The following is a 24,478-nucleotide window of genomic DNA, read 5'->3' on the forward strand; positions in this document are numbered from 1 at the left end:
CAGTTCTTCTCTTTCTTTTCCTGCCTTCACTCCTCCTGGCAAGCTTTGTCCGCTTCCTCCCATCTCTGGCTCCCCGAATGAAGGAGGGTGGCTCCTTTTAAGCTATCCCCAGGAGCGCACCAGGTGGCTCATCGATGTTACCTGGAATCACTCCCAGTGATGGAAACCCAATATAGCAGGTCTCTGTAGCTCCCCCTATTGGCCCCTCCGGAACCCAACAGGGCTGTTTCCCACTCCCTGTGGGAATCCGTGGTACCACAACCACCCAGAAGAGCTGCCCTCTAGCGTCCGAGGGGAGGTAATGCCTTGTGGATGGTCTTTGTCCCCCAGTCCTTCCATCCAGCTGGCGTCTTGGCCAGATACTGGCCCTGGCGGTCTATCACAAGTGTTATATTAATATAGTAATTATGTTTATTATATATAGTTGTTAATTTTACTATGGTGCCTGAAAAAAAAAAAATATATAATATATATATATATATAATATATATACAGTAATCCCTCGCTATATTGCGCTTCACCTTTCGCGGCTTCACTCCATCGTGGATTTTATCTGTAAGCATATTTAAATATATATCGCGGATTTTTTGCTGGTTCGCGGATTTCTGCGGACAATGGGTCTTTTAATTTCTGGTACATGTTTCCTCAGTTGGTTTGCCCAGTTGATTTCATACAAGGGACGCTATTGGCAGATGGCTGAGAAGCTACCCGGCTTACTTTTCTCTCTCTCTTGCGCACTTTCTCTGATCCTGACGTAGGGGGATTGAGCAGGGGGGCTGTTTGCACACCTAGACGATACAGACGCTCGTCTAAAAATGCTGAAAGATTATCTTCACGTTGCTATCTTTTGTGCAGCTGCTTCCTGAAACGACATGCTGCACGGTGCTTCGCATACTTAAAAGCTCGAAGGGCACGTATTGATTTTTGATTGAAAAACAAACTTTGTCTTTCTCTCCCTGCTCCTGACGGAGGGGGTGTGAGCTGCCACCTTCAACAGCTTTGTGCCGCGGTGCTTCGCATACTTAAAAGCCAAACAGCCCTATTGATCTGTTTGCTTTTCTCTCTATCTCTATGACATCTGCTCCTGACTCGCACTCCTTTGAAGAGGAAGATATGTTTGCATTCTTTTAATTGTGAGACGGAACTGTCATCTCTGTCTTGTCATGGAGCACAGTTTAAACTTTTGAAAAAGAGACAAATGTTTGTTTGCAGTGTTTGAATAACGTTCATTTCTCTCTACAACTTCCTGTGTTTCTGCGCAAATCTGTGACCCAAGCATGACAATATAAAAATAATCATATAAACATATGGTTTCTACTTCGCGGATTTTCTTATTTCGCAGGTGGCTCTGGAACGCAACCCCCGCGATGGAGGAGGGATTACTGTATTTATATATATATACTCCCCATTTCTTATCAGTGCTTTTGACGGGGTTCATGTTGCATATTCATTATGGATTAAATTAAATCTGCACCTTCCATTTTTACCTGCATGCTAGGATTCAGTAACGTGTGCTTAGTGCTGCCGGCTCCACACGTAGAACTTTTATTTGTCACTTAGCACGTTTATATGCACTTGATTAACCCAGTTATTCACAGAGACCTGATTTCTAAAATGTCATGTACTGCACATACTCATTCCGATTAGAGAAATCAGGTTATTTGCCTCTGAGAAACCTGATTATCAGAGGTAGCTTTCTCCATAAATAATCCAGTTATGTGGCCATGTAAACCCTTATTTGGGTTACTGTTGAGGATTTTGTAGGTAGCGCATGTCCAATGCACTCTGTCAGCGCATGTATGTTCTTCACACACAGTTTCAGCAGCCACGTGTCCAAGCGTTCACAAAATACATTTAGAGAGACAAATGTTTGGGCGATTTCTTCATTCCTTCTTCTGGCTGAAATAATCTGAATATTTCAGAAGTCACTAAATTTATTTTGATGAGCTGAAGGTACCATGCTAAACCCGGCAACTCAATCTCGGGAACGTTAGGGTCACATGTTAAAAGTAACACACATTACATAGTCTGATTACCTTTTAAAGTAAAGTAATTTCTGGGTGTACGGCGTGAAGCACACATACCAGTGTGCCGCCCCTCCTTTCAACTGGAAAAGAGTTTGCAGTATGCAATTGGGTACCAGGAAATTATAAATAAATGATATATAATTATTAGTGCTGGGCAGCGATTAAAATTTTTAATCTTGATTAATCGCAGACAATTACAACAATTACATTGTTACATACAAAATTAAATAATGAACTCAAAAGTAGTGTATTGCGTGTATTTGGTTTGCAAACACATTAAACAAATAAGGTGCTTTAACAGCAGTATTCCCTTTACATAGCAGCAGTTGTACTAGGGTGTTGTACCGTGTTAGCCATTATGAATGTAGAGAAAAGCCAAGCAAAATGACACCTTTTATTGGCTAACTAGAAAGATTACAATATGCAAGCTTTCGAGGCAATAAAAGGTGTCATTTTGCTTGGCTTTTCTCTACATAGCAGCAGTTGAAATATTTCTTGTAAGTCTCAACTTAAACATTAATGTAATCAAATCAAATATAAAACCAAAGCTGTTTGCCAGTGCCAGGGCATTAACATTTTATCGAGTTTGTTATAGTTCCTCAGAATCCAGAGCCACGATCACATTATAACAGGCACCTTCCAAGAAACAGCAAGTTAAAATTTCTAAATCTTTTTCTTTTTTATCTGAACAAATACCAGCAGAAACATTTTCTTTTATCAGGGAGCTGCAGAAACAGTCGTATGTTCAGTAGCAACTCTTTGAGGGCTAATATTTTTTTTCAAAAAACTCGTACGCATAAATCAACATAAAATGTCTGTTGCTGCCTGTTTTGCAGCTCGACAGCCAACAGGAATGCACGGTGGGCTGGCTGCCTGGCCGTCTTTGTGAGACAGGTGTGCGCGGGTGGCAGCTGCAGTGAAATGCAATATGGTTTGTACCTCCTGGCATCGTAAGTGTCTGTCCTCCCATGTGAACGTTGCCATTGGTATTCCAACTACATGAACATGTTCAGTACTACGATCAGCTGGGGACCGATAAGCTGATCTCCAGATCACTTGCATCAAAATTGGAGTCTGACAATTTAGAGTACGATTCAGCGATAATAGGAAAAAAGTTTTGTTTGAGCATTCACTTTGGTATCTCTCCACGTGCCATTTTAGAAGTGGTTTGCTCTTCGCTATTCATGCACATACAGGGAATCGGGGTCAAATCAACCAAAGCTAACTTTCCTTCTAGCAAAAGCCTTTTCGAAAAATACGTTGTAACAAGAAGATTACTGATCTCTATCGATTGCTAGCGAGACTGAGGCTTTCAAAATAATAATAACAAAATCTACGTTAACGCGCGGTAAAATAACTGTTGCCGTTAATTAATGCGTTAACGCGATAATAACGCGTTAACTTGCCCAGCCCTAATAATCTTTATGTATAATACGCAACTGTGGCTGTCTGTTTGTCTGTCCAGGATTTTAAATCACCTGTAGCTCGTAAACCGTTTGACGGATTGACCTGAAATTTGCTACACGTACACCACGTGACGTCTACTATCTGCTTTCGGGGTGATGATTGACCTACAAGGTTATTCCTCTTTTTTTATTTTTATTTTATTTTACTGTAGAATCCACTCTCAGCAGCAGCCAGCAGGGCGGCCATGCGGTGCATGTGTACAGGCGCCGTTCTCATTCCCTCCCACCTTCGCCGTCACTTTCCCTACCTCTTCATATCTTAAGTCATTCTTGAGGCAGATTGAAGACTTAAGTGAAAATTTAAAAGAAAACGTACAAAGTAATTGCAACATATCAGTTTTATCGCAAAAAGATGCAGACGAACGAATAGAAGAAGCGGGCGGCTAGGGTGGACAAAAGAAGAGCTGCTCAGGAAGCAGCAAGCGCATCAACCTCTGAGCAAACGAGTGATAAACGTACAGAGAAAGAGGATGAAAACTAGGAATGCTCAAGTCAAGTGTATTCTGCAGTGTGCCGTTACTGGTTATATATAATTATAAATAAAGTGTCAGTTTGACTAAACAGATTTATAAAACACAAAATTACCACTGGCGTCTTGCTTATTTTCATCTTCATGGCAGCTAATTATGACATCAGAACATTTTGCTAATGGAGAACTTGAGGAGATTACTTGGGCATGTAAACGCAGATTATTGAGAGCTGAGCTTCCTGCCTTAACCCGATTATGTGTGTAAACACACTGTTATGCCCCTTTTATCTTTTTGCTATTAAAAACTAAACAGGGTAAACCTGGGATGAAATCGCTAAATTGGCTACACTTGCACCGGCCCCCGTAACATGCGGCTCCATACGTCCTGTGATTGGAGTGGCTGACTTGCATGTGCTCAGCTTCTGCAAATCCGCTGCAGTCAGAGCAGGTCCAAGCCCATCATCTTAAGACAGACCACCATTTTGGGCACAAACCCAAATCTGAACATAGCTCTTCTGCAAGTTAAAGGAATGAAACTTGACAGGTGAGAGTCTGGAGGAATGGGGTGCGTGGGTGTTGGTTATTTCATACACTGTGACACTTCTTTCACTATTAACGCAATACGCAATTTTTTTCTCCAACTTTGTCATTGTGTTTGCCAGCATGAGGAGGCACAGTGCCACACCAGAATGCCAATGACTGATTGTGGGCCCCAGCTAACTGTGCAATGTCCCCTTTTATTTCAGTAAGACGACCTGTGATCTCTGAGATCGTGACCAACCCCCAAGTTGTACAGTTTAATCGGAAGGTCCGCCTGAGCATCAATATTGAAGATTTCTCACCTCAGGATATCACAGTGATGTGGAAAAGAGCAGACAAGGAGCTTAAAGGGACACTGAACAAGGAGCTGAATGCCAACAAGCTGCTGAATGCAGAAAGCTGGATTGAGTTCTTTCCACGGTTCCAAGACCAAGCGTGCAACTTCCAGTGTGAGGTGCAGCACCTGTTCTCCAAATTCCAGAAGAAGAAGGAATACGTACTGCTTGTGAAAGGTGTGTGGGGGTCGGGGGGCTAAGCAGGAGGTCTGGCATAAATTATTGTGGTGGTGTTCTCTGTGATTCTCACCAGTGCCAGGCACAGCCATTCAGTTTTTGACATTTGTAGAGCACTGGGTCATCAAAAGTGGACAAGAATGGGAAGGGCGAAATTGGTCTTTAGTAAATAACCCTGACTGGTTTTCGCAAATGGTAACAATAAAAATGTCTGACCTAATATTGAGAATTGGGGAGAGGTGGGGATTCAGAGTCAAGAACTGTTCAGGTGTTCATGAGAGTAAATATCCATCCACTCAATAGCAGGCCAGCAGCGCAGTTGTGTAAATGCAGTCCCTTTATGTTTTGTCCTGCAGGCTGCCCGTACGTCTCGGATATCGTCTCCAGCTCAAGCGAACCAGCAGAAGGCCAGAAAGTCACCCTGACCTGTGACATAAGCCAATTCAGCCCCAAGGAAATTGAGGTCTCCTGGCTTAAAGATGGCAAACCTGTAAAGAGTGGCATGAGCACATCACAGCCAGCTGCTCAAGCCAACAGCACATACAATCTTACGACAAAGCTGGTTGTGACGGCTGAGAAGAATGGCGGGCTTTTCAGCGTCCTTGTCAAACACCCGACTCTGGGTGATGAAACGATTAAACTGGATCACAGGATGACCGTCGGTGGTAAGTACGCCTTACACAGTCGGGGTGAAGGGCTGCTTGAACTTGTATGCTGTGGTGTAGTAACTTCCATGATGCCTGAGCACTGGATTAGACTGGCACCTGAGGTGATGATCATCGTGGGCAGTTCTTTGTCCTTTCTGGTTTGCAGAGTGAATAAAAGAGTAGGATGTGGTGGGTACCAGGGTTTACAGCCAGATGGCACCTCCATTTTTGGATTGGGGCCTGAACCAGTTGCTGTTTTCATGGATTTTTGTTCCTTTATTTTATAATTCCGTGCCCGTGGTGATCGCTTACTTGCTTTGCTCCAAAGAGATCTGATTTGCCCTGATTGGGTCTTGAAGCAGGAGCCATGGTGGCAATGAGGAGACTGCATTTTGCAAGTTCTCCCTGTGTCCACTTGGGTTTTCTGCCACAGTCCAAAGACTAGCAAGTTATGTGAATTGCCGACGTGTGTGTGTGTGTGTGTGTGTGTTCACCCTGTGATGGACTTGTGCCTGTTTAGGGGTTGTTCCTTCCTTATTCACAATCAAATCAAATCAAAATCTTTATTGTCATTGTAGCATTGAGACATTGTACAACGAAATTTTTACGTGCAATTTTCCAGTGCAGAAAAAATAAAATAAAAATAAAAACAAAACACAATTACTTAAGTTCCAACTAAAATAAGGGAATAAAACAAGTATCCAAAATTGTCCATAACAGCAGGACAATGTTTTCCACTCATACATACATGTGGACAATAATACAAATTTCCATACTGGATTGGTCAAGCCCCGGGTTAACAATGACCGCCACCAGTACTGTTAGCCAACAGGATAAGCAGGTTAAGAACCTGGATGGATGGATCTTGAAACTTTAAATGTACTGTGGTGTTGAAACACGTGGGGCTGTCACTGTGTGTGTGTGTGTGTGTGTGTGTGTGGTGTGTGTGTAAGACTTACTCAACCTGTTGTCTTGTTGTTCTCAGCTGAAGGCCCAACTGGACGCATCAGGTGTCTGCAGAAGCGACCCAAGGCTGGAGAAGATGTCACATTACACTTTGACTTTCAAGGAGATGAGGCTGAGAAGGACTACGTAACATGGTTTAAAAATAAGAAACCTTTAAATTCAGACTTGTGGAACTGCGTGGCACTGGAAGATGACATGACTTTCCGGACCACCATCACCTTTAAAACGTCTCCAGAAGAAAGCGAGTGTGAAATTCGCTGCGAGATAAATGATGGCTACTTTCCTGTTGAAGAGACTATGATACTCAAACTTTTCTAACTGCACACACACACACACACACACACACACTAATGTGTGGCGAAGTGGATACCTGGTGGTTGATGTCACCAAGGGCACTGCCTCTTCATGGTCATCTCCTGCAATGCTGTCATGACTCAAGTGTGCCTTAAAGGATACAACTGGTGGGGTCAACACGTCGTAACCTCATGCGTGGTGCAACAAGCCCACAAGTCCCAGTTCCTTGTCATGATTCTCACTCACATGTTCTCTACTGACTAGTGAGGGGATGCAATACCAAAAAGATGAAATGTAACGTCACACATAAGAAATGTGGCAAATGAGAGGAGGCCATTCCGTCCTTCAAGCCTGTTTGTTTAGCTAATAGCTACGCTGTCCCAACATCTCATGCAGATTCTTTATAACATAGCGTATATACATAAGGACATGAAGTGACAACGAGATCATAAAAACGGTCACTAAATGAAGTTGAGTGAGGGCCAAAAAAGAAGAAAAGTGGGCATATGGGGTGGCTGAGGGCTTCAGTAGTTGTGATAGCCAGTGTGTGTTACGTATGCCCTGAAGTAGCCAGCTGTGTGCCAGTGATATGCTGTGCTGGCCTCGCCACCTCTGTGGCATTGGATTGAACAGGTGACCTCACAGGATGCAATGAGGATGGACACCTCTCCAATATCCATAATGCACTGTGCCCACTTCAGGTCAGTCCAAGAGATGACCCTCTTCACAGATGCCACCTGGCTTCTGAAGTCTGTGAGCTTAGTGTCAGTTATAGCACCTGTTGATCAGATCACTACCCACAACTCCATGTTGGCACTTGTGCCAGGGCTATCATCAGTAAGAGCGGTGCTTTGGTAGACCATGTGACCGCTGATGGGAGGGTTACATGCACTTTTCTACTGCAAAGAAATCTGGAGTTGACCGTGAAGTGTCGGCCAGCTCTGCTTAATGCCACTTTCTAATGGCCAAGGTGTGGACTCTTGGATCAGTCACTTCACCCCATGCATGAAGCACTTCAGGGTGGTGTTTGCTGTAGCAAGTCGCCACATCTGTTGGACACTCCATCTGTACCCTCACAGCTGGGTCTCGCCATGTGGCCTTGGACTCCGTGGTCACCTGCCATTGTTCACTTTTGTTCTGCATAAACTTTACTGTAAAAACAAAAATTTAATCTGCCAAGCCTCTGTGCCACACTTGCTACGTTGCCATGAGGCCACAGGCTGAGACTGACTGGCATGCAGTGCTGTGAGAAAGTATTTGCCCCCTACCTGAAAGCTGCCTTTTTTGCGTATCTAAACACAACGAATGTCTTCTCAGACTTTACACAACACGTAGCGTTAGAAAATGGGAACTCAAATGAACACAGGTTGCACTTTTAAAATCACAACTTTCATAATTCAAGGAGCAAAGTGTTCCAACACCCCTGTGTGAAAAAGTAAATCCCCCCCATAATTTTTGCAGTTGAACGCTTCTTCTAATTTGATCTCGGCCTTTCCCTTTGCCAGACACATCAGTAGATTTACGAGCGTCGGCTGATCATCTTACTCAGGACTGTCAAACTCTGCGCCATTCACTCGTCGACTTTTGTGTTTTGGCTCCTTGTCTTGCTGCCTGACCCAGTGGCCCTTTAGCTTCATGTTATGGACAGATGACTAGACGTGCTCCTTAAGAATATTCTGGCACACACTCCATGCTCCTTCAACAATGGCATCGGCACCCAGTGTTTGATTTACTGTCCAGTGCCAGACATACTGTATTAGTCCTCGTGTCATCCAGAGAGTTTGACTTTTGACTCGTCTGTCATTTTTGCAAAAGGCTTGGGGATCATCCTGATGTTTTGCTGCTCTGATGTTCCTCTTGGATAGCAGAGGTGTCCGCCTTACCCCCCCTATAGACCCCGTATATCTGAGTCTCCCCCTTGTCGTGGTGTCATGGGCCTTAGCTGAGCCTGGAGAGGCCTGCTCTTCTGAGAACGTCCATCTGAGATCCTCTGTGACATCTTGAACAGAGATGTCATTGTGCCCTTGGGGTCATGCCAGCCTGCTCTAAATATTCTCCCTTTGGAGAGGGCGGCTATCACGGTGGAGCCGTAGAAATGGCTTTGTCTCCTTTCCCCGATTTTGTTTGCTTGTCTCTTCTTCTTTTGAGGTGGTGACTCCACTGTCATGGTGGGGTCAGCTGTTTGAGTGAGTGGAGGGTGACTGTCTTGTCACAGGTGTTTGATGACTTTATTACTTAAATGTACTAAGCAGTGATTTAGTGATGGTGTGGTGTCTTTGCTCCGATTCCCTGATGTGACATTTTGTCTAAAGTTAAGATACCAGAAGGGGGCACATACTTTTTCACAGTGCGGTGGGCTTTGCTTTTCCCTGTAGACGTTGCACTTTCATCATGTGATTTTCATGTCTGCCCAGACCTGACTGCATGTGGTGTTGCACATTTTTATGTCTGTTGATGAAAATATATAGCGCCTTTCACATCAATAGAATAATTGTATTATAATTATTTTATAAAATGTCTACATTCTTTTATTGGCTTATATTTTTAATCTTTTTTTGATGTTGGGAATGTCCATTGGTTGGTTGAAGGCCTCCTTCTTGGTGTCCCCTGATTAGTCTCATGGCTGGCCCCTCGCGTGTGACGCCACGGCACCCCCTAGTGGCCCTGAGCTGCTGGCCACCATGGGTGCTGGGATTTCTTGTTCCTGTGTTTTTTTTTTTTTTTTTAGTGGTTGATGGGACGCCAGACATGGAGGTTTTGAGGTGATGCGTCACCAGGAAAAGAAACCCGCAGGACCGCTGGAGTTCAAGGAGCCGAGTTTGGTCCCCCAGCATCAGCCCATGAGGTGCATCAGGTCCAAGCAAGTCGAGTGGCTGCAGGACCTTCCATGTGTCCATTGTGTGTACCAGCCATGTCCTGGTGAGGGGAGTGGGGGGGACAAGTGATTGGTGCAAGGCCGAGTCCTGCCCTCAAGGGGGTCCACAAGCGGTTACATGGGATCACATTGTCACTGGCCTGTGAGAAGACACCGAGGATCAAGCTGTGGCACTAGCACTGGGTCCAGTTCTCTTGTCCTGCTCTCTAGCGCCCCCCTCTGTGTAAGGCTACAGGTGGAGCTCAGAAAGCGGACACTGAGAGGCTGAGCTGCTGCCTTCCCTCAGTCCCATGGTGGTCCTGTTGGCGCCCACTGCACTCTCCTATGTTTGAGCCCTGCAGATCGCTGCTCAAGGCGCTATATAAAGGATTTGCATGGAGGGGTCCCCTAGGGAGCAGATGACCAGGGCTTTGGGGGTCCCATCAAGTCACTGGGGTGACTCACACAAGCTTGTAAGACCCTGAACCGTCCAACCCGGTGACACTCCGTGTGACCCTTGGAGGCTCTCTTCACCGCTTGAATGAGTGAAATGCTCCTCAGCTTTGGAAGTCACTTTGGACACAAGGGTCTGCTGGGGTGACAGTGGGTGATGAAGCCTCGTGCACCTCTCCGTGTGGTGGTCTTCATCATGCTGAGTCCTAAGCTGCACTGAGCCAGTGAAAAGAAGGAGAATGGCAGGCGCTATATAACGGGCTCGACAAGTCCAGTCCTCGCCATCAACGCCCTCAGCCTGCACCTGCTTTGTGGAGAGGGCACTGTATGCAAAATGGGGTCCTCCCCAAAGAAAATGAATGAATGGCGCTATACACAGTCGCATATTTACTTCCCACCAGTGAGTCGCTTCCTCTGCCTGGTAGTGCAGACTCGGGAAACAGGAGCTGGAGTGTGAAAGGCGCTATATCAGAGTCACCCCCACCGCTACCCTGGACTCCCTGTGGGACCCCCAACTGGACTGCAGCCCAAGATGATTGTGTCAGTAAAGCCCCTGGGAGGAAAAGGTGGTCAGTGAAAGGCACTATAAAATAACAAGCCTGTCAGTTCAAACTCTCAAGTCCTGGCATCTGACCTGGGGGGTCTCCTTTCACACACTGCAGTGCCCATGAGAAGGGCATGAAAGTCAGGTGAGTGGAATTTGGGGGGGAATTTGGCCGGGAGGTGTCTGCAGTCAGAATCAAGTGGGTAAGGTAAGTGTGTGGGGGGGGGTCACCGGGCACACATCAGAAAACCACCCTGTGTGGGATGCCAGCTGGACTTGTGATTTCTTTACACAAACTGACGACACACATGATGACGACAGCAACACAGAAGACCCCAATGTGGGCACAGCTGACTGGCAGGGTTACGTGACAACTGGAAACCAGCTGGGAATGGAGGAGACCATTAGAGTAATCTGTCTGTTAATATGGCGCCTCTCCTGACTGTCCGTCTATTAGATAAATACATTACAGTAGCTATTATATAGCGCCTTCACTACCTACTGTATCTATTGAGTATAAAGTGCCTTTCATAGCCACGTCATTTATTACATTTATATCTAATATAGCGCCTTTCATATCTAGCTTTCTTAACTATTATATAGTGCCTTGCCTATGTGTTATATAGCGCCTTTCATCTATTTATCTGTAGGCAGCAGAGCAGAGTCGTCGTATTCAGTCCATTGCGGTCCTCTGTGGATTTCATAATCTTGTGCTCATATCAGTGGCCTGCTTATGAAGTATTATTATTATTCTTATTATTATAGTTCATGTACCATATGTCCATTTTTTTTGTTCCCACTTGCTTTTCTTTTCATTCTTGTGCCACATCAGTCTGTTGGGTGTCACTTGGGCTTCACCTGAACAAACGTCGAGGAGGTCCCTTGTGTTCTTGGTGGAGCTCTGAGTGGGACACCAGTGGTCCGGTTAGTTTATCACACCAACACGATCAAATCAGAAAGTGTCAGCACAGCTTGGTCTGTTGAGACCCCCACCCACCACCGTTGGACCACCTGAGACATGAGGACAGCCAGAGACTCAGAGGGAGGAGGAGTCAGAGGAGGGGGTCCGGTCCTGAGCTCCACCCACACAGACCCCTCATATCAATCTGGGACTTGGCCTGGTAAGCAGGATGTATGAGCAGCTGGCACCCCCTGCTGGCCACTCGATTCTCTGTATGTACCGTAGGGCCTTTTCATCATCGTGCTCTCGATTACATGGCACCTACTGATTCTTGGTTTGGTTCTGTTTTTTAATCGCCAATTATAATTTCTTGTACTAGAATTTGTCATTTTTCAGACACCCCAATTCACTCAGAGTTCTGGGGTCCAAGCACAGGGTCAGCTATTTGTACAGCGAGTGCCCCCGGGGCAGTCACAGGTTAAGGGCCTTACTGAAGGGCCCAACGAGGTAACATTCCTTCTGTCACTGCTGGGATTCAAACCAGCAACCCCCAAGATACCAGCAAAGACCCTTCAGCCAGGGAGCTACCCCTCCGTGCTGACTCTCTTACTTTGTACCTTCTCTCTCAGTCCGTTATATAGCGCCTTTTATCATCTGTCTATCTATCATACACTGCGGTGCCTTTTCATCACCTGTCTGTCTAGTATATAGTGCCTTTCACCATCTCTCTGTTATACAGTGCCTTTTTATCATCTGTTATCTATCTCTCTATCCTTTTCTATTATATGGCGCCCTTTCTTAGCAGATAACTGAACTTCTTCACCTGCCTCATCTGTGGAGGTCAGTCAGTTGCTTTAACCCTTTGCAGTCGTATTTAATTTTCAACGTCATGCTACATTAGTCGTAATTAATTATTGAAAAAACGCCAATAATTACAGCAGTTATTTTTTTCAAGCATGTAGGAATAACACAGGCCACTTTTCTCGACCAGGCGACTGTGCAAATCGGTCAGAAACTTGCAGGGCCACCAGCGGTGGCCTGACGACCTATAGCGCACTTTTTACTAAGGCCTAACGACCGCAAAGGGTTAAAGTGCCAAGCAGGTTTGTCGTCCTCACTGCTTCACCTTTTTCTTTTCCTAAAATTAAATTCTCACGACAGACTTGCAGGTGCAAATTGGGCCGGTCAGACCAGTGGCGACCAGTTGACAGGATTGGGATCGGAGACCCCCGCTGCTGTCATTTGTGCACAGCGCCACTAGATGGCACCACAGCACTGCGTCTGTTTGGCTTTTCTCTTCCAGTTCAGCAGGAGGCCCTGCGGGTAGAAGGTCGTCACCGCTGGGTGGCGCCACCTCTGTCTGGCTTCGCCATTCTGATATTTTTTCAAGTTGAAGTTTTTTCCTTCTCCAACGTGGTGTTTGTTAATTTATCACATAAAATGTGTCTTACAGTGAACCGATTTTTTTTATAATCTAATTTATAATTTATGAATGAAAACGCCATAAAACTTACTGAAGGCGTCTATTTTTTCTTCTGGAGTATTGATCCACGGCTTGAGATTTACGCAAACATTGCAAAGCAGCACAGCCAAGTTGTTTTAAAAAGGAAAAATCAGCAAAAAGCAAGCCGTTGTTGTGAGAGTCGGCCGTTTTAAAAGGGGATCGGCTGTGTGCCTCGCATCGCCAGCTACCTGCTCATCTTCCTCCACGTGGCAGGCCGGCGGCCGTTACTGACGTCATTGAGGAGCGACGCGCCGAAGGGACATCGGTAACTGAACAACTGATGGCCTCGACTCTTAAACAGGACGTTGAGACTGCTGGGCTGGCACTGGGCACATGTGCCTTGGTGACACAGAATACCGAGTGTGACATCAAGTGACAAGAACTGAATGGACCGGCAGACATCCACTCCTGTTCCTAACCTGTTTATCCAGGGCAGAAGTAGCCAAACCGAGCAAACAGGGGGCACAGGGCAGGAACAATACCAGGAGGGGACGCCAAACCCACCGCAGGGTCCACATGCACACACAGTTGGCTAGTCTATAATGTGAGTGGCGTCCGTCTGTCTGTCTGGATGTTGTTGAAAATCACGACAGAACTGCAGCAGTAAAACGAATAAGCAGAGTAGAGACTGGCGCTGGGGGGCTCGAGGGGGTCTCAAAACTCCACTCATGATGGCAGCTGGGAGCAGATAAGCGAGCAGGAAATCAATTCTTACCTCAAAAAAAATTTTTTAAAAAGTTACCTGAAGTGCTGAAGGCGCGTTGTTTTACATCGAAACCTTTGCTTCTTCAGCGTGGACGCGCTTTTTCATTCATATGCGGACTTGTGTACGCTGTAAGCGCAGACTGCATATTTTTAATATCTCTGTATAATAAAGCTTCACTTTAGAACGCAGGTTGATGTAGCAAATTAATAAACACCACGAACGGAAAGAAATAACTCGACTTGGAAAATCTTGGACTAAATAGTAAAGCTGAACAGACGTGGCGCCCTCTAGCGGGTCTGTCGTCTTATGCAACGAGTGCACGCAGCCTGTGGCGCTTTCTGTTTGACTTGTGGCGCGATGGGGTCTTTGAGATGCTCGAGGTCCATGAAACAAAAAAGGCGTCATTGTCCAACTGAATTTAAAATATAAGATGCGTAAAAAAGCCATTTCGCCTCGTCCATTGAGCTCCGCTATTAAAGTTGAACCGAAACTGCGCGCACTCATTTTTCATCAGTCAAGAGTGCAGGCTGCTTATTAAAACAATTAATATAATTTCAGAATTGGGATATAAGTTGATATATATAAATTGGCAAACGAACTAATTAGGAATTAAAAACGAAATGAAAACGCGCAGTTCAAATAGAAAGCACTGCACACTGTCGTTTTATAGAAGGATGGCACCGCTAGATGGCGACAGTGCGCCACCGCCGTCTAGCTTCGTTATTCAAGTCAATTACCACAAGCTGCGCGCTGTCCTTATAGGACATCACCGCTAGATGGCGCATTTGTGCCAGCCCCTGTCTGACTTTGCTGTTCAAGTCATTCAGAAAGCAGCACTGGCTGCACGTTGTCATATTTCCCAACTTGAAAGTGTGTGCCGGTTAATACAACGAGTTTATTAATATAATTTTATAATTGAAGTGGCATTTGATGTAGATGATACAAATTGAGAAATGAACGGATTGATAGTAAAACGCGAATCGAAACCTGATGGCGCTGCTCGTCCCGATCCGCCTGAGAACACAGACGGGCCACCCGTCGCGGGCCCTGAAATAGGAAAAGGCTTTATTGTCCTTCTGAATTCACATCTTAAATACATAAAAAGGCATTTAGCCATGTCACTTTAGCTTCGCCAGTGAAGCTGAACAGAAACACCGCATTGTCCAGTTCGGCGTGTTATACCTGTATAATAAGACAGTACCGCTAGATGGCAGCATTGCGCCACGTCCGTTTAGCGTCGCTATTGACGTTAAACAGAAAACATCGTAAGGTGTGTGCTGTCATTTTTTCTCACTCGAAAGTGCATGCTGCTTATTAAAATGCGTCAATATCCATCCATTTTCCAACCCGCTGAATCCGAACACAAGGTCACGAGGGTCTGCTGGATCCAATCCCAGCCAACACAGGGCACAAGGCAGGAACCAATCCCTGGCAGGGTGCCAACCCACCGCAGGACACACACAAACACCAAGCACACATTAGGGCCAATTTAGAATCGCCAGTCCACCTAACCTGCATGTAGTTGGACTGTGGGAGGAAACCGGAGGAGACCTACGCAGACATGGGGAGAACATGCAAACTCCACGCAGTGAGGACCCGGGAAGCGAACCCAGGTCCTGCGGCAATATAATTAGATAATTGACATAAGTTGACAGTAACTGTAATATATACAATATAAAACTGAAAAATGAGCTAATTAAGAGTTAAAAACAAATCAAAAACCTGAAGGTCAAAACAGAAAGCTGCGCAGACTACACGCTGTCGATTTATAATCAAACCTAACCGCTAGATGGCGACATTGCGCCACGTCTGTCTAGAGTTGCTAGTCAAGCCAAAGAAAGCAACGCGGGCTGCGCGCCGCAGTTTTCCCCACTCGCAAGTCCGTGTCGGTTATTGAAATGAGTTTATGGATATGTATAATTTTAAAATGAATACATGTATATACGTTGATAGAGCAAGCGTTAATACAGAATACGAAACGACATTTAAAATTTTAAAGCGCATACAAAATCCGAAGGTCAAAACACAAAGCACCGCAGGCAGCACGCTTTTCGAGCTGTAATAAGACCTAACCGCTAGACGGCGACATCGCGCCACCCCGTCTGGCTTGGCTACTCCGGTCAGTCAGAAAGCCCCGTGGGTTCCGCGCTGTTCTTTTTCCCCCGCTCGAAAGTGCGCGCCGGTTATTAAAATGAGTTCATGAATATCATTCAATAATCAACGCGTCCTTTGAGACGGCTGACAGTAACCTGAAGGTGGCGCTCGTCCCGATCGCAGTGTATTTACCTGGGAGCTGAGACACAGACAGACAGACTGACGGACGGACAGATTTGACAGGCGGCACGAGGGTCTCTGAATCAAGGAAGGCTTTATTGACCTTCTGAAATCAAAATATGAAGTGCATTTTAAAAAAGAATCAGGAAAGCCCTCATGCAGTTTTGTCAGCATTAAAAATCCAGAAAGTGCGAATCCAAGTGAAGCGAGCAGAGTCTGCACATTCGGGGTCCGCCAGTGGAGAGCGCGGCATCGCCGGAGCCCCCCGAGGATGCCTGACGTGCCAGCTAACTGACCCCCGTGCTGTCGCTCACTTGGTGACAGTCTTCTGCCGACCCCACACCGCCTCGCTCTTCCTCCTCCTCCTCAGCGAGCCCTTGGGGGACAGCGAGTCGTAGAGGCGGACCTTGAGCTGGCTGGCGTCCTCGTCGAGCTGCTTGGCGCTGCATAGGGGGGTCTGCGCCTTGACGGTTTTACCGAACTTGGAGTAGTCCACCGAGTAGCGACCCTCCTCCTCCGAGACGATGTGGACGAAGCGCTGGCCCCACAGGATCTCCTCGGCGATGTACGAGGTCCTGGCTTGCGTGGTGATGCCGGTGGTCTCCACCACCCCCTCCAGGATGACGACCACCTCGAGCTCCTCGTGGTGCAGCTCGGCGGCCGTCAGCTCGTACAGCGGGCTGCTCTTGTCGATGACGTGACAGATGATGAGGGGGGACACGAGGAAGATGCCGTTGCTGCCCACCGGGTTCTCCATCTGGATGTCGATCTGGTCGAGCGGCACCATCTCGCCCTCCAGCGTGCTGGTCTTCCTGACCACCTGCATGCGGATGGTGGCGCTGATGATCATGCTCTTGCGGAGGTCCCCGACCCGCACCATGAAGCAGAGGCGCTTGTTGCGCAGCGCGATGACGGCGTGCTTGCTGAAGATGAGGGTCTCGGCGCGCCGGTGGGCTTGCGCCGTCTTCATGAAGATGCAGCCCAGCATGATGGCGTTGATGAGCAGCCCCGCGATGTTCTGCAGGATGAGCACGAGGATGGCGGACACGCACTCCTCGGTGATCATGCGGCCGCCGAAGCCGATGGTCACCTGCACCTCGATCGAGAAGAGGAAGGCCGACGAGAAGGAGTGGATGTTGGTCACGCAGGGCTCGAGGGGGCCGCCGACCCGGTCCAGGTCGCCGTGGGCGAACGCGATGAGCCACCAGATCATGCCGAAGAGCATCCAGCTGCACAGGAACGACATGGTGAAGATGATGAGGGTGTGGATCCACTTGAGGTCCACCAGCGTGGTGAACACGTCCTGCAGGAAGCGGCCCTGCTCCCTGATGTTGGTGTGCGCCACGTTACACGCGCCATTCTTGGCCACGAAGCGCGCCTTCCTCGGCTTGGCTCGGTACACCGGCTGGGTGACGTCCTCGGCCAGGCGGGTCAGCACGAAGTCCTCCGGAATCAGACCCTTCCTGGACAACATGGCCCCGTCCCGTCCTGAGACAAGCGAACGAGCTGGAGAGACTCGCGGAGAGCGACCAGCGGCCGCCGCGGTCAGGCGCCCATCTGCCGGTGTCACTCAGCAGCCGCGGCAATCGGAGCTCACGAGCAGCAGCCTGTTGGCGGCCAGCAATGCGGCAAGAGCGCCGGCCGGCGGGCGCCTCCTGAGTGGAGCGGAGCGGCGAGGCACACAGCGGGCATGGCGGGGCAGTGCTCAATAAAGAAGGAGCGATCGGGAGGGCCCACCATTAGCATAATGCGCTCTGCCAGCACGAGCGCCTGGAAAGGCGCTATATCAGGTAAACCTCGTCTTAGGAAGGGGGCGGGGCTTACCTTCCAACACCCAATGAATCTCCCGGACACGCCCACTTACTTTCACTGGGGGACCGCCTCGGTCACTGGAATTCCGCGCGTGGCAACAAAGCAGTGGCGAGAACGCGCGCATTCACTGACGCAAAAAGTTGGCAGACGCGCGAGAAGAAAACCAACGGACGCGCCTCCGAGTTTAAAAGGGCGGACGGCCGGGTGGGCAGCCATCTTCTAACCAGTTTAACCAGGTCCGGGGCCACAAGGAAACCTCGGTGTTGGGGGGAGCGAGAGCGCGATTTGAACCCGGGACTTGAGCTGTGGGGCAGCGGCGCTTCACTCTCCCCACCCACGATGGATGAACACTTTAAGGGATGGCTATCCACGGTGCCCGTTGCTCCATATTAATCCAGGGGTCTGTGAAGCTCTCAGGTGGGCTCCTCACTTGCTGCTTCTCTGATTGGCCGATTGTCAGTCGCGGCTCAGTCCATTCAAGGCGCGTCACTTCACCGCTCTGGGTGACAACTTTCTGTCATCCTGTCTGATGCTTTGCCTAACCTGCCCCCCCATTTACTTGTTGTTTGGTTGGTGAGATGCAATCGGTGGCATTTGAACCCACAGCCTCAGAGTTTTAACTGCTACACCACGCTGGCCGTCTCTTTATTATATAGTGCCTTTCACATTTTACCTGTTCTGTAGCCTGTCCATCTCAGTCTTCTGTAGAGTGTCTTATGATGTTGGAAAGGCACTATATAAGACTGCAGAGCTAGAAATACACTTATATATACGATACAGAAGACTGAGAGACAGATATGAAAGGCGCTCTAAGACAGATAAGTGTATTTCTAGCTCTGCAGTCTTATATAGTGCCTTTCCAACATCATCCCCATTGCTGGGCAGTTGCCTGATGTCTCTCTGCTTGGCCTGCATGGAGTCAGAGTCTCAAAATGAGCACCCACCCTGCCCATAAGGTGCCTATTTTTGTGCTTCTTACAACGTGTGTGTATATAGCGCCTTTCCTGAGGCTTATGCTGTACATTTGGTCTCCAACAGCTCTTCAAGTCTGTGGTGGTGGCTGACCCTGTGGCCTTACAGTTTTATCTCGCGCCTGTCCCAGTGGTGGCCACCAGGTGGCACTGTCTGATTGTCTCCCAGTTTTCTTGTGCCCACTACAGGATGAAGTGACCTGCCTAGGGCCACTTGGGGGGCACATTGTCTTGGACTCTCGGCAGTAACCTGCTGCAGTGTTTCTTAAACTAGGGGTCACGTGATGCCCATAATTGGGTGAATTACAATTGGGTGATGGGTCGCTGCCTGCACGGGTGAAACAAACCACCCAGGACACCCACCCTCCTCCCCCAGGCATAAACAGATGGCGATTCTACAAAGAGGGAGTGAGATGACGATCAATCGGTGATTAGGGATCATGAGGATACAAAATGGGGGCCGCAAGAAAAAAAAAGTTTATGAGCCACTTGTCCTGGTGGCTTTGGCCACGTCTGAGGTCCTCTGTAGGCTCGGAGGTCCACGTTTCGTGTCATTTATCGCCGTCCTCTTCACTCATCTGGCGAGTTCATTTCTGCTCGTTTGTCGGGATGACGACTGAAACTCAAATTGTCATTCAGTGATGAGCTTTGCACGTCAGAATTGAAGTGCGCCTTAACATTCCTGGCGTGGTCATGCAGTGTCACTTTGTCACTTATGTTAGACAGTTGCCCCCCCCCTGTGGTGGTCCCCGATTATTAGAGGAGTGTCCACTTGATCAGTTTCGGGTGTCTTCAAGTCTTTGGTGATGTTAACTTGGACCTGAACGTCGTTTTCTGTCCCCACTGCTGCCTGTCCACGTTTCGCCGATGTGCCCGTTTTTGTATTCTTTACTAAACGAGAGCTGAACGTCCTCCATGACCGTCGTACCTCAAGAACGTCTCAATCTCTTTTCTCGTTTGTTACGTTTCTCGTCCTCAAGATGTTTGTTCTTCGCTTCCTGCAGTTTCATGTTTGCTGCTGATGAACTTGGCTAACATTGTGAAATATCTCGATGACGTCACCTTGTCATTCCCAAACAATTCTGTGTTCTTTGTAGATTGTCGTCATCTTTCACGACTGGGAGAAATGGCGACAACACAGCCAAGGAAAAAAATCCAAACCCAGGTCACGTGACCCATGAGGCGTCTTCACACCGGGGTGTCCTGAATGCTCTGGACTTCCACGAGTGACCTTGGCACCCGGGGACCTCGCTGTGGACAGGCGGGAGGAGAGCCGATGGATTCAGTTCATTGAATTCTGTTCATTTCTGTATAGCGCACTTCACCGAGTGCAGAGTGTCCATTGGTCAGGGCAGTCATGTGACGAGGCCACGCCCAGCAAACACAGGAGTGACAGTTCGAGTGAAATGACTGAACGGTGCTGGTGGCTCAGTGGTTAGTGCTGCTGCTACTGCCGCCCAGCTCTGGGGGCTCGTTGGAGTCGCGACATGACCACCAGGAGGACACGTTATTTGGTGACAAAGAGGGCGCACACACGCATTGCTGTGTACCGTCGTCGTGTCGCTGCCCTGACACGTTACTTGTGGTCAGCTGGCCCATGAAGATGGAGAGACACACGGACAGGTGAAGTTTTTGTTTTTTTGTATTTACGGTTTGTCACATTTTATCTGCAGACTGAGATGCCAAAGCCTGACGACTGGGACACGTGAGGCTCATCGGTCACCCGTGGGCTCCTCAGCTCCACTCAGGCGATGGCGGTGAGGAACGTCTGCTGAAAATTTCTCATAATGGTGCTCGGTGTGTGCGGCGCTATAAAGTAAAAATGGACGGTGGCAGACGTCAGACTCCTTCCTCCATTCTGCTGCCCCACTTCTGAGTAGACGTGAATCACTTTGTGCAAGTGGGGGGGGGCACATCTGGGAAAAGAAGAACTCGACTTCACCCTGGGGGACTCCACCACAAGGAGGTCACGTGACACAGGAGGTGAGCATCACGATGGCCGCCTTTGCCACCCTTCACTTGAGTGTCTTTGTGCCCATCGACCCCTACAGGCTGCTGGAGTTTTGAATCTCGTACTGCAGCTCCTACCATTTCAAGGGACACTTGGGATGCCAGGCACCTGTGACACGTCCAAGCAGCTGTTGTGGGGTGTCACATTGACACTGCTGCCTCATGTCACCAGGGATCCAAGTTCAATCCCAGGAAAGGTCTCACTCTCTGTCACACTCCCATTGCCTAAAGTTGTCGGAGTTTAATTTATTAGCCCTCGGCCCAGTGTGTGGCAGTGAGGGCACCAACAAGAGAGGCAGGGACAAGAGATGCCCTTGAGGTGGGCTCTGGGACCCCTGGACTATGCAGATTCAGAACTGGATGTTGGCGTTTGCTGCATGGTGTCATGGCGCTATATAAAAATCACCTCATTTGAAGACGTCCAGTCTCCTGTGGTGAACATCCAGAGCAGTTAACCTTTCTGCCCTCCACTTGGTTGGCCATAGCATCCTTCAGGGGCTCATGGGTACCATCATATCTGTCACCGGACCACTGCCCTCAACTGCAAGAAGAAGAAGAGAAATTAGGGGGAGGCTGGGATTTGAAACAGCAGAAGGACATGGCAGACGATGATAAATGAATAATCTGTCCAACCAGTTATCCCATTGTACCCAATACATAAATCACCCTCAGAGTGACCTCTGCCCTGGCTCTCCACCCACTTGCCCCTCCCTCCCTCACCTGGACACGCCAGTCTTCTCAGCCCCTCCCTCTAAAACAGGCTGACTCCCAGCAGCCCCGCCCACTAAATGTCCCCGCCCCATTTTTGTCGATTAGGAAGTGACCGCTGGTGGTCCACATGGTGACCACTATGAAGTCAAGCACTGAGGCACTTGGCCATTGGAGGCCTGAGACGAGACCGTCTTTGTCCAATTCTTTTATTAATAAACAATTTGCATTTTATTTACAATATTGTACACAAATATAAAATGAAAAACACAATTGCACTTGGGAGCGGCGCGGACGGCTATTTGTCTGCTTGTACAAAAGAGGCGAAGACGCTGTCCTCGTTGTCCAGCAGCACCTCAGGTCTGTCGGATTCCACGATGACTCCTCTCCTCATGACGATGATCAGGTCGGCGTTGAGGATTGTGTGGACGCGGTGCTGCAAATCGAAGAGGAGAGAGACGGTCAGTGAGTGAGTGGACAGAGAGGACGGCTGCATGTGCCCACCTTGAGGACTTGGCTGCCCGCCTCACTGTCGCAGCTGTTTCTAAATAAAGACGAGCGGACGTGTGACCCTGGTGAATGGCATGTGGCCAGGACTCCGCACCTGATAAATAAGTGGGCCGCACAGGCAGCTATGACATGGAGCAGATGATGGCAGGGTCAACAGGCAGAACAGGGGGGGCTTCTAGGATGCTCGTCTCATATTGTGATGTGTATGGCCTACACTTTCGACGTTCACATGTCCATGATAGCATTTCATTCTTTGGCTTTCCCCCTGTCCTCTCCTGGTAGCTTTTGATGGTCAAGAACAAAGAATGTGGCAACCACTAAAAGTGACATACAGAACATGAAAATCTCAAAGCCACCAGACCAGTTCAGCAAAACCGGGGTAGGAACCATCCACATTGACCCAATTATATATTTTACATGTGCTTGGCATGAAGGAAGAACACCCAAACAGACATGAGGAGATCATGAATCTTCCACACAGGTGGTGACTGGGTCGAGATACAAAGATGATGGATGTGTGAGGCAGCAGCTGTCAGCCAAGTACCACCAAAGTGTGAGCCCACCACTGTCCTCATAATGAAGGAGACAACAGTGATGTCACCCCATTGGAGGTTTGGGCTCAGATATGCACTCCAGAGGTTTTCACAGTTCCTCCATTTCTGATATGTTAATTCAATCAAACTGTGCCCAGACACAAGTCCAAGTGATTACAGGAGCCTGGCTGAGGACCGCACTGACCTACAGGTACGGAAGTTCATTCATTTAATTTCAATGCATATTTGAATGAGAGTTTATTGAATGTTTTCATTTGAGTAGTGAAACAAAATTTAAAAAAAAGAGTGCAATAATATAATCATCAAATATAATAAAATCCTAAGGTCTGTCCGTCTGCCACGCAAACTACTGGGACTAGAACCTTCCAGAACCACCCAGGGACAGGCTGAATTTTAGGACGGAGTGGTGGCTCTGAGGCTAGGGATCTGCACTGGCAATTGGAAGGTTGCCGGTTCGAATCCCGCAAAATGCCAATAGGGACTCTGCTCTGTTGGGCCCTTAACCTGCAATTGCTGAGCACTTTGAGTAGTGAGAAAAGCGCTATATAAATTCAAAGAACTATCTTTTTAAGCAGCAGCAACCTCAGCAAAGTGTCCTGTACTGGTGTTTATAACAGCAAAGTGAGAGCACAACCAAGTGACATGGTGGAAAGACAGAATAGGAGCAACATCTGTTGAGTGTCTAGCAAGTGCGGGAAGCAGAATGTAAGACTGACAATGACATAGAAATGCATGCGACTGGAGGTCTGTGTGTAACTACTGGGGCTAGAACCTTAGTGTTGCTCTTGAGCAAAAGCTTATAACCTGACACATTCTGGAAACTCAAAAACCACGGCAACCTGACCTGTGCTCCATATATGAAGTGACATGGCAGAAAGAAAAAAAAAAAAACGACCAGCGACATCTGCTGAGCGTCAAGCAAACTGCAGGTGCCAATGATGTGCTGAAGAGCACCATAGTAGAAAGAAGAAAGAGCAGCACCATCTGATGAATGTCAAGTGCGGGATACAGAATGGAAAAACAATACAGATGGACAAATGCATATGGTTTCACTAGTATAATAATCTCTCTATATAAAAGTCAGTGTGTGCGTGTGTGTATGTATGTATGTGCCATCATCACTTCTGAATGGCTGGAGTGATTTTCAAGAAACTTGGTACACGTTTCTCATTGGCCGACTAAAAATACTGTACGGTGAAATCAACCCTAACCCACCCCCTTCTGGGTAAGGTTGGGGGGGGGATCTTGTGGTCTTGTATGCATGTTATCATCCAGTTGACACTCGGAATGACCACCAGAGGGCGAACTGGAGGTGATTGGCAGCATTCTTTATGTTTGAGTGCCACCGCGCCACCGTTGAAATTGAAATTAAATAGAGTTGGCCAGTTCCGAACGTCATCTGGATGATAACATAAATACAAGACCACAAGACAAGCACATTAGTGAGTCTTCATTGTTTGTTAATTTATTTTTAAAGTTGTGTTTTTTAAAATGATATTTTTCTTAAACAATTAAAATAAAACACTTCATTTTCCTCTCAGGCAATGCTGGCTATTTCAGCGAGTATACTATAATGTATGACTGGTGTCCTTTCCAGGGGTTGTTACTTGTGCCTTATGATTGCTGAAATTGGCTTCAGCTGCCCCACGACTAGGAGGGTTATGAAGATGGATGAATAATATAATATAATAAAATATAATCTGCGGTGGGCTGGCGGCCTGCCTGGGGTTTGTTTCCTGCCTTGTGCCCTGTGTTG

The 24,478-nt window shown here is 47.7% G+C and overlaps 3 protein-coding genes across 8 annotated transcripts in view; 1 reads left to right on the top strand and 2 right to left on the bottom strand.

Moving 5' to 3' along the window:
• Positions 1-8,349, top strand: part of LOC114647400 (uncharacterized) — a 723,921-nt gene extending 715,572 nt beyond the window's left edge. For both annotated transcript variants that reach the window (XM_051923407.1, XM_028796116.2), the window contains 3 exons: positions 4,709-5,014; positions 5,371-5,679; positions 6,647-8,349. In XM_051923407.1, coding sequence (XP_051779367.1) covers positions 4,709-5,014; positions 5,371-5,679; positions 6,647-6,945 — 914 coding nt within the window. In that variant the 3' untranslated portion in view covers positions 6,946-8,349. The remainder of the gene's footprint in view (positions 1-4,708; positions 5,015-5,370; positions 5,680-6,646) is intronic.
• Positions 8,350-14,941: 6,592 nt separating this feature from the next.
• Positions 14,942-17,888, bottom strand: kcnj11 (potassium inwardly rectifying channel subfamily J member 11). 2 transcript variants are annotated; one of them, XR_007934191.1, is made up of 2 exons: positions 16,261-17,888; positions 14,942-14,956 (listed from the first exon to the last, which is right to left on the bottom strand). XR_007934191.1 is itself a non-coding variant. In XM_028796117.2 (1 exon), the coding sequence occupies exon 1, from the start codon at positions 17,629-17,631 to the stop codon at positions 16,468-16,470; it is 1,164 nt and encodes a 387-aa protein (XP_028651950.2). In that variant the 5' UTR covers positions 17,632-17,888; the 3' UTR covers positions 16,230-16,467. The 2 variants fall into 2 exon arrangements, 1 of the variants encoding a protein (XP_028651950.2); XM_028796117.2 differs by lacking the exon at positions 14,942-14,956 and having other exon boundaries at positions 16,230-17,888.
• Positions 17,889-21,851: 3,963 nt separating this feature from the next.
• The window catches only part of abcc8 (ATP-binding cassette, sub-family C (CFTR/MRP), member 8), a 380,635-nt gene continuing 378,008 nt past the window's right edge, over positions 21,852-24,478 (bottom strand). For all 4 annotated transcript variants that reach the window (XM_051923356.1, XM_051923355.1, XM_028796118.2 and 1 more), the window contains one exon: positions 21,852-22,094. In XM_051923356.1, coding sequence (XP_051779316.1) covers positions 21,957-22,094 — 138 coding nt within the window. In that variant the 3' untranslated portion in view covers positions 21,852-21,956. The remainder of the gene's footprint in view (positions 22,095-24,478) is intronic.

This window comes from Erpetoichthys calabaricus, chromosome 2, assembly GCF_900747795.2.
Source record: "Erpetoichthys calabaricus chromosome 2, fErpCal1.3, whole genome shotgun sequence".
Classification (NCBI taxonomy): domain Eukaryota; kingdom Metazoa; phylum Chordata; class Cladistia; order Polypteriformes; family Polypteridae; genus Erpetoichthys; species Erpetoichthys calabaricus.

Bases quoted from the DNA above. Each gene is read 5' to 3' on its own strand.
- kcnj11 (XM_028796117.2), bottom strand. From the start codon at position 17,631: ATGTTGTCCAGGAAGGGTCTGATTCCGGAGGACTTCGTGCTGACCCGC.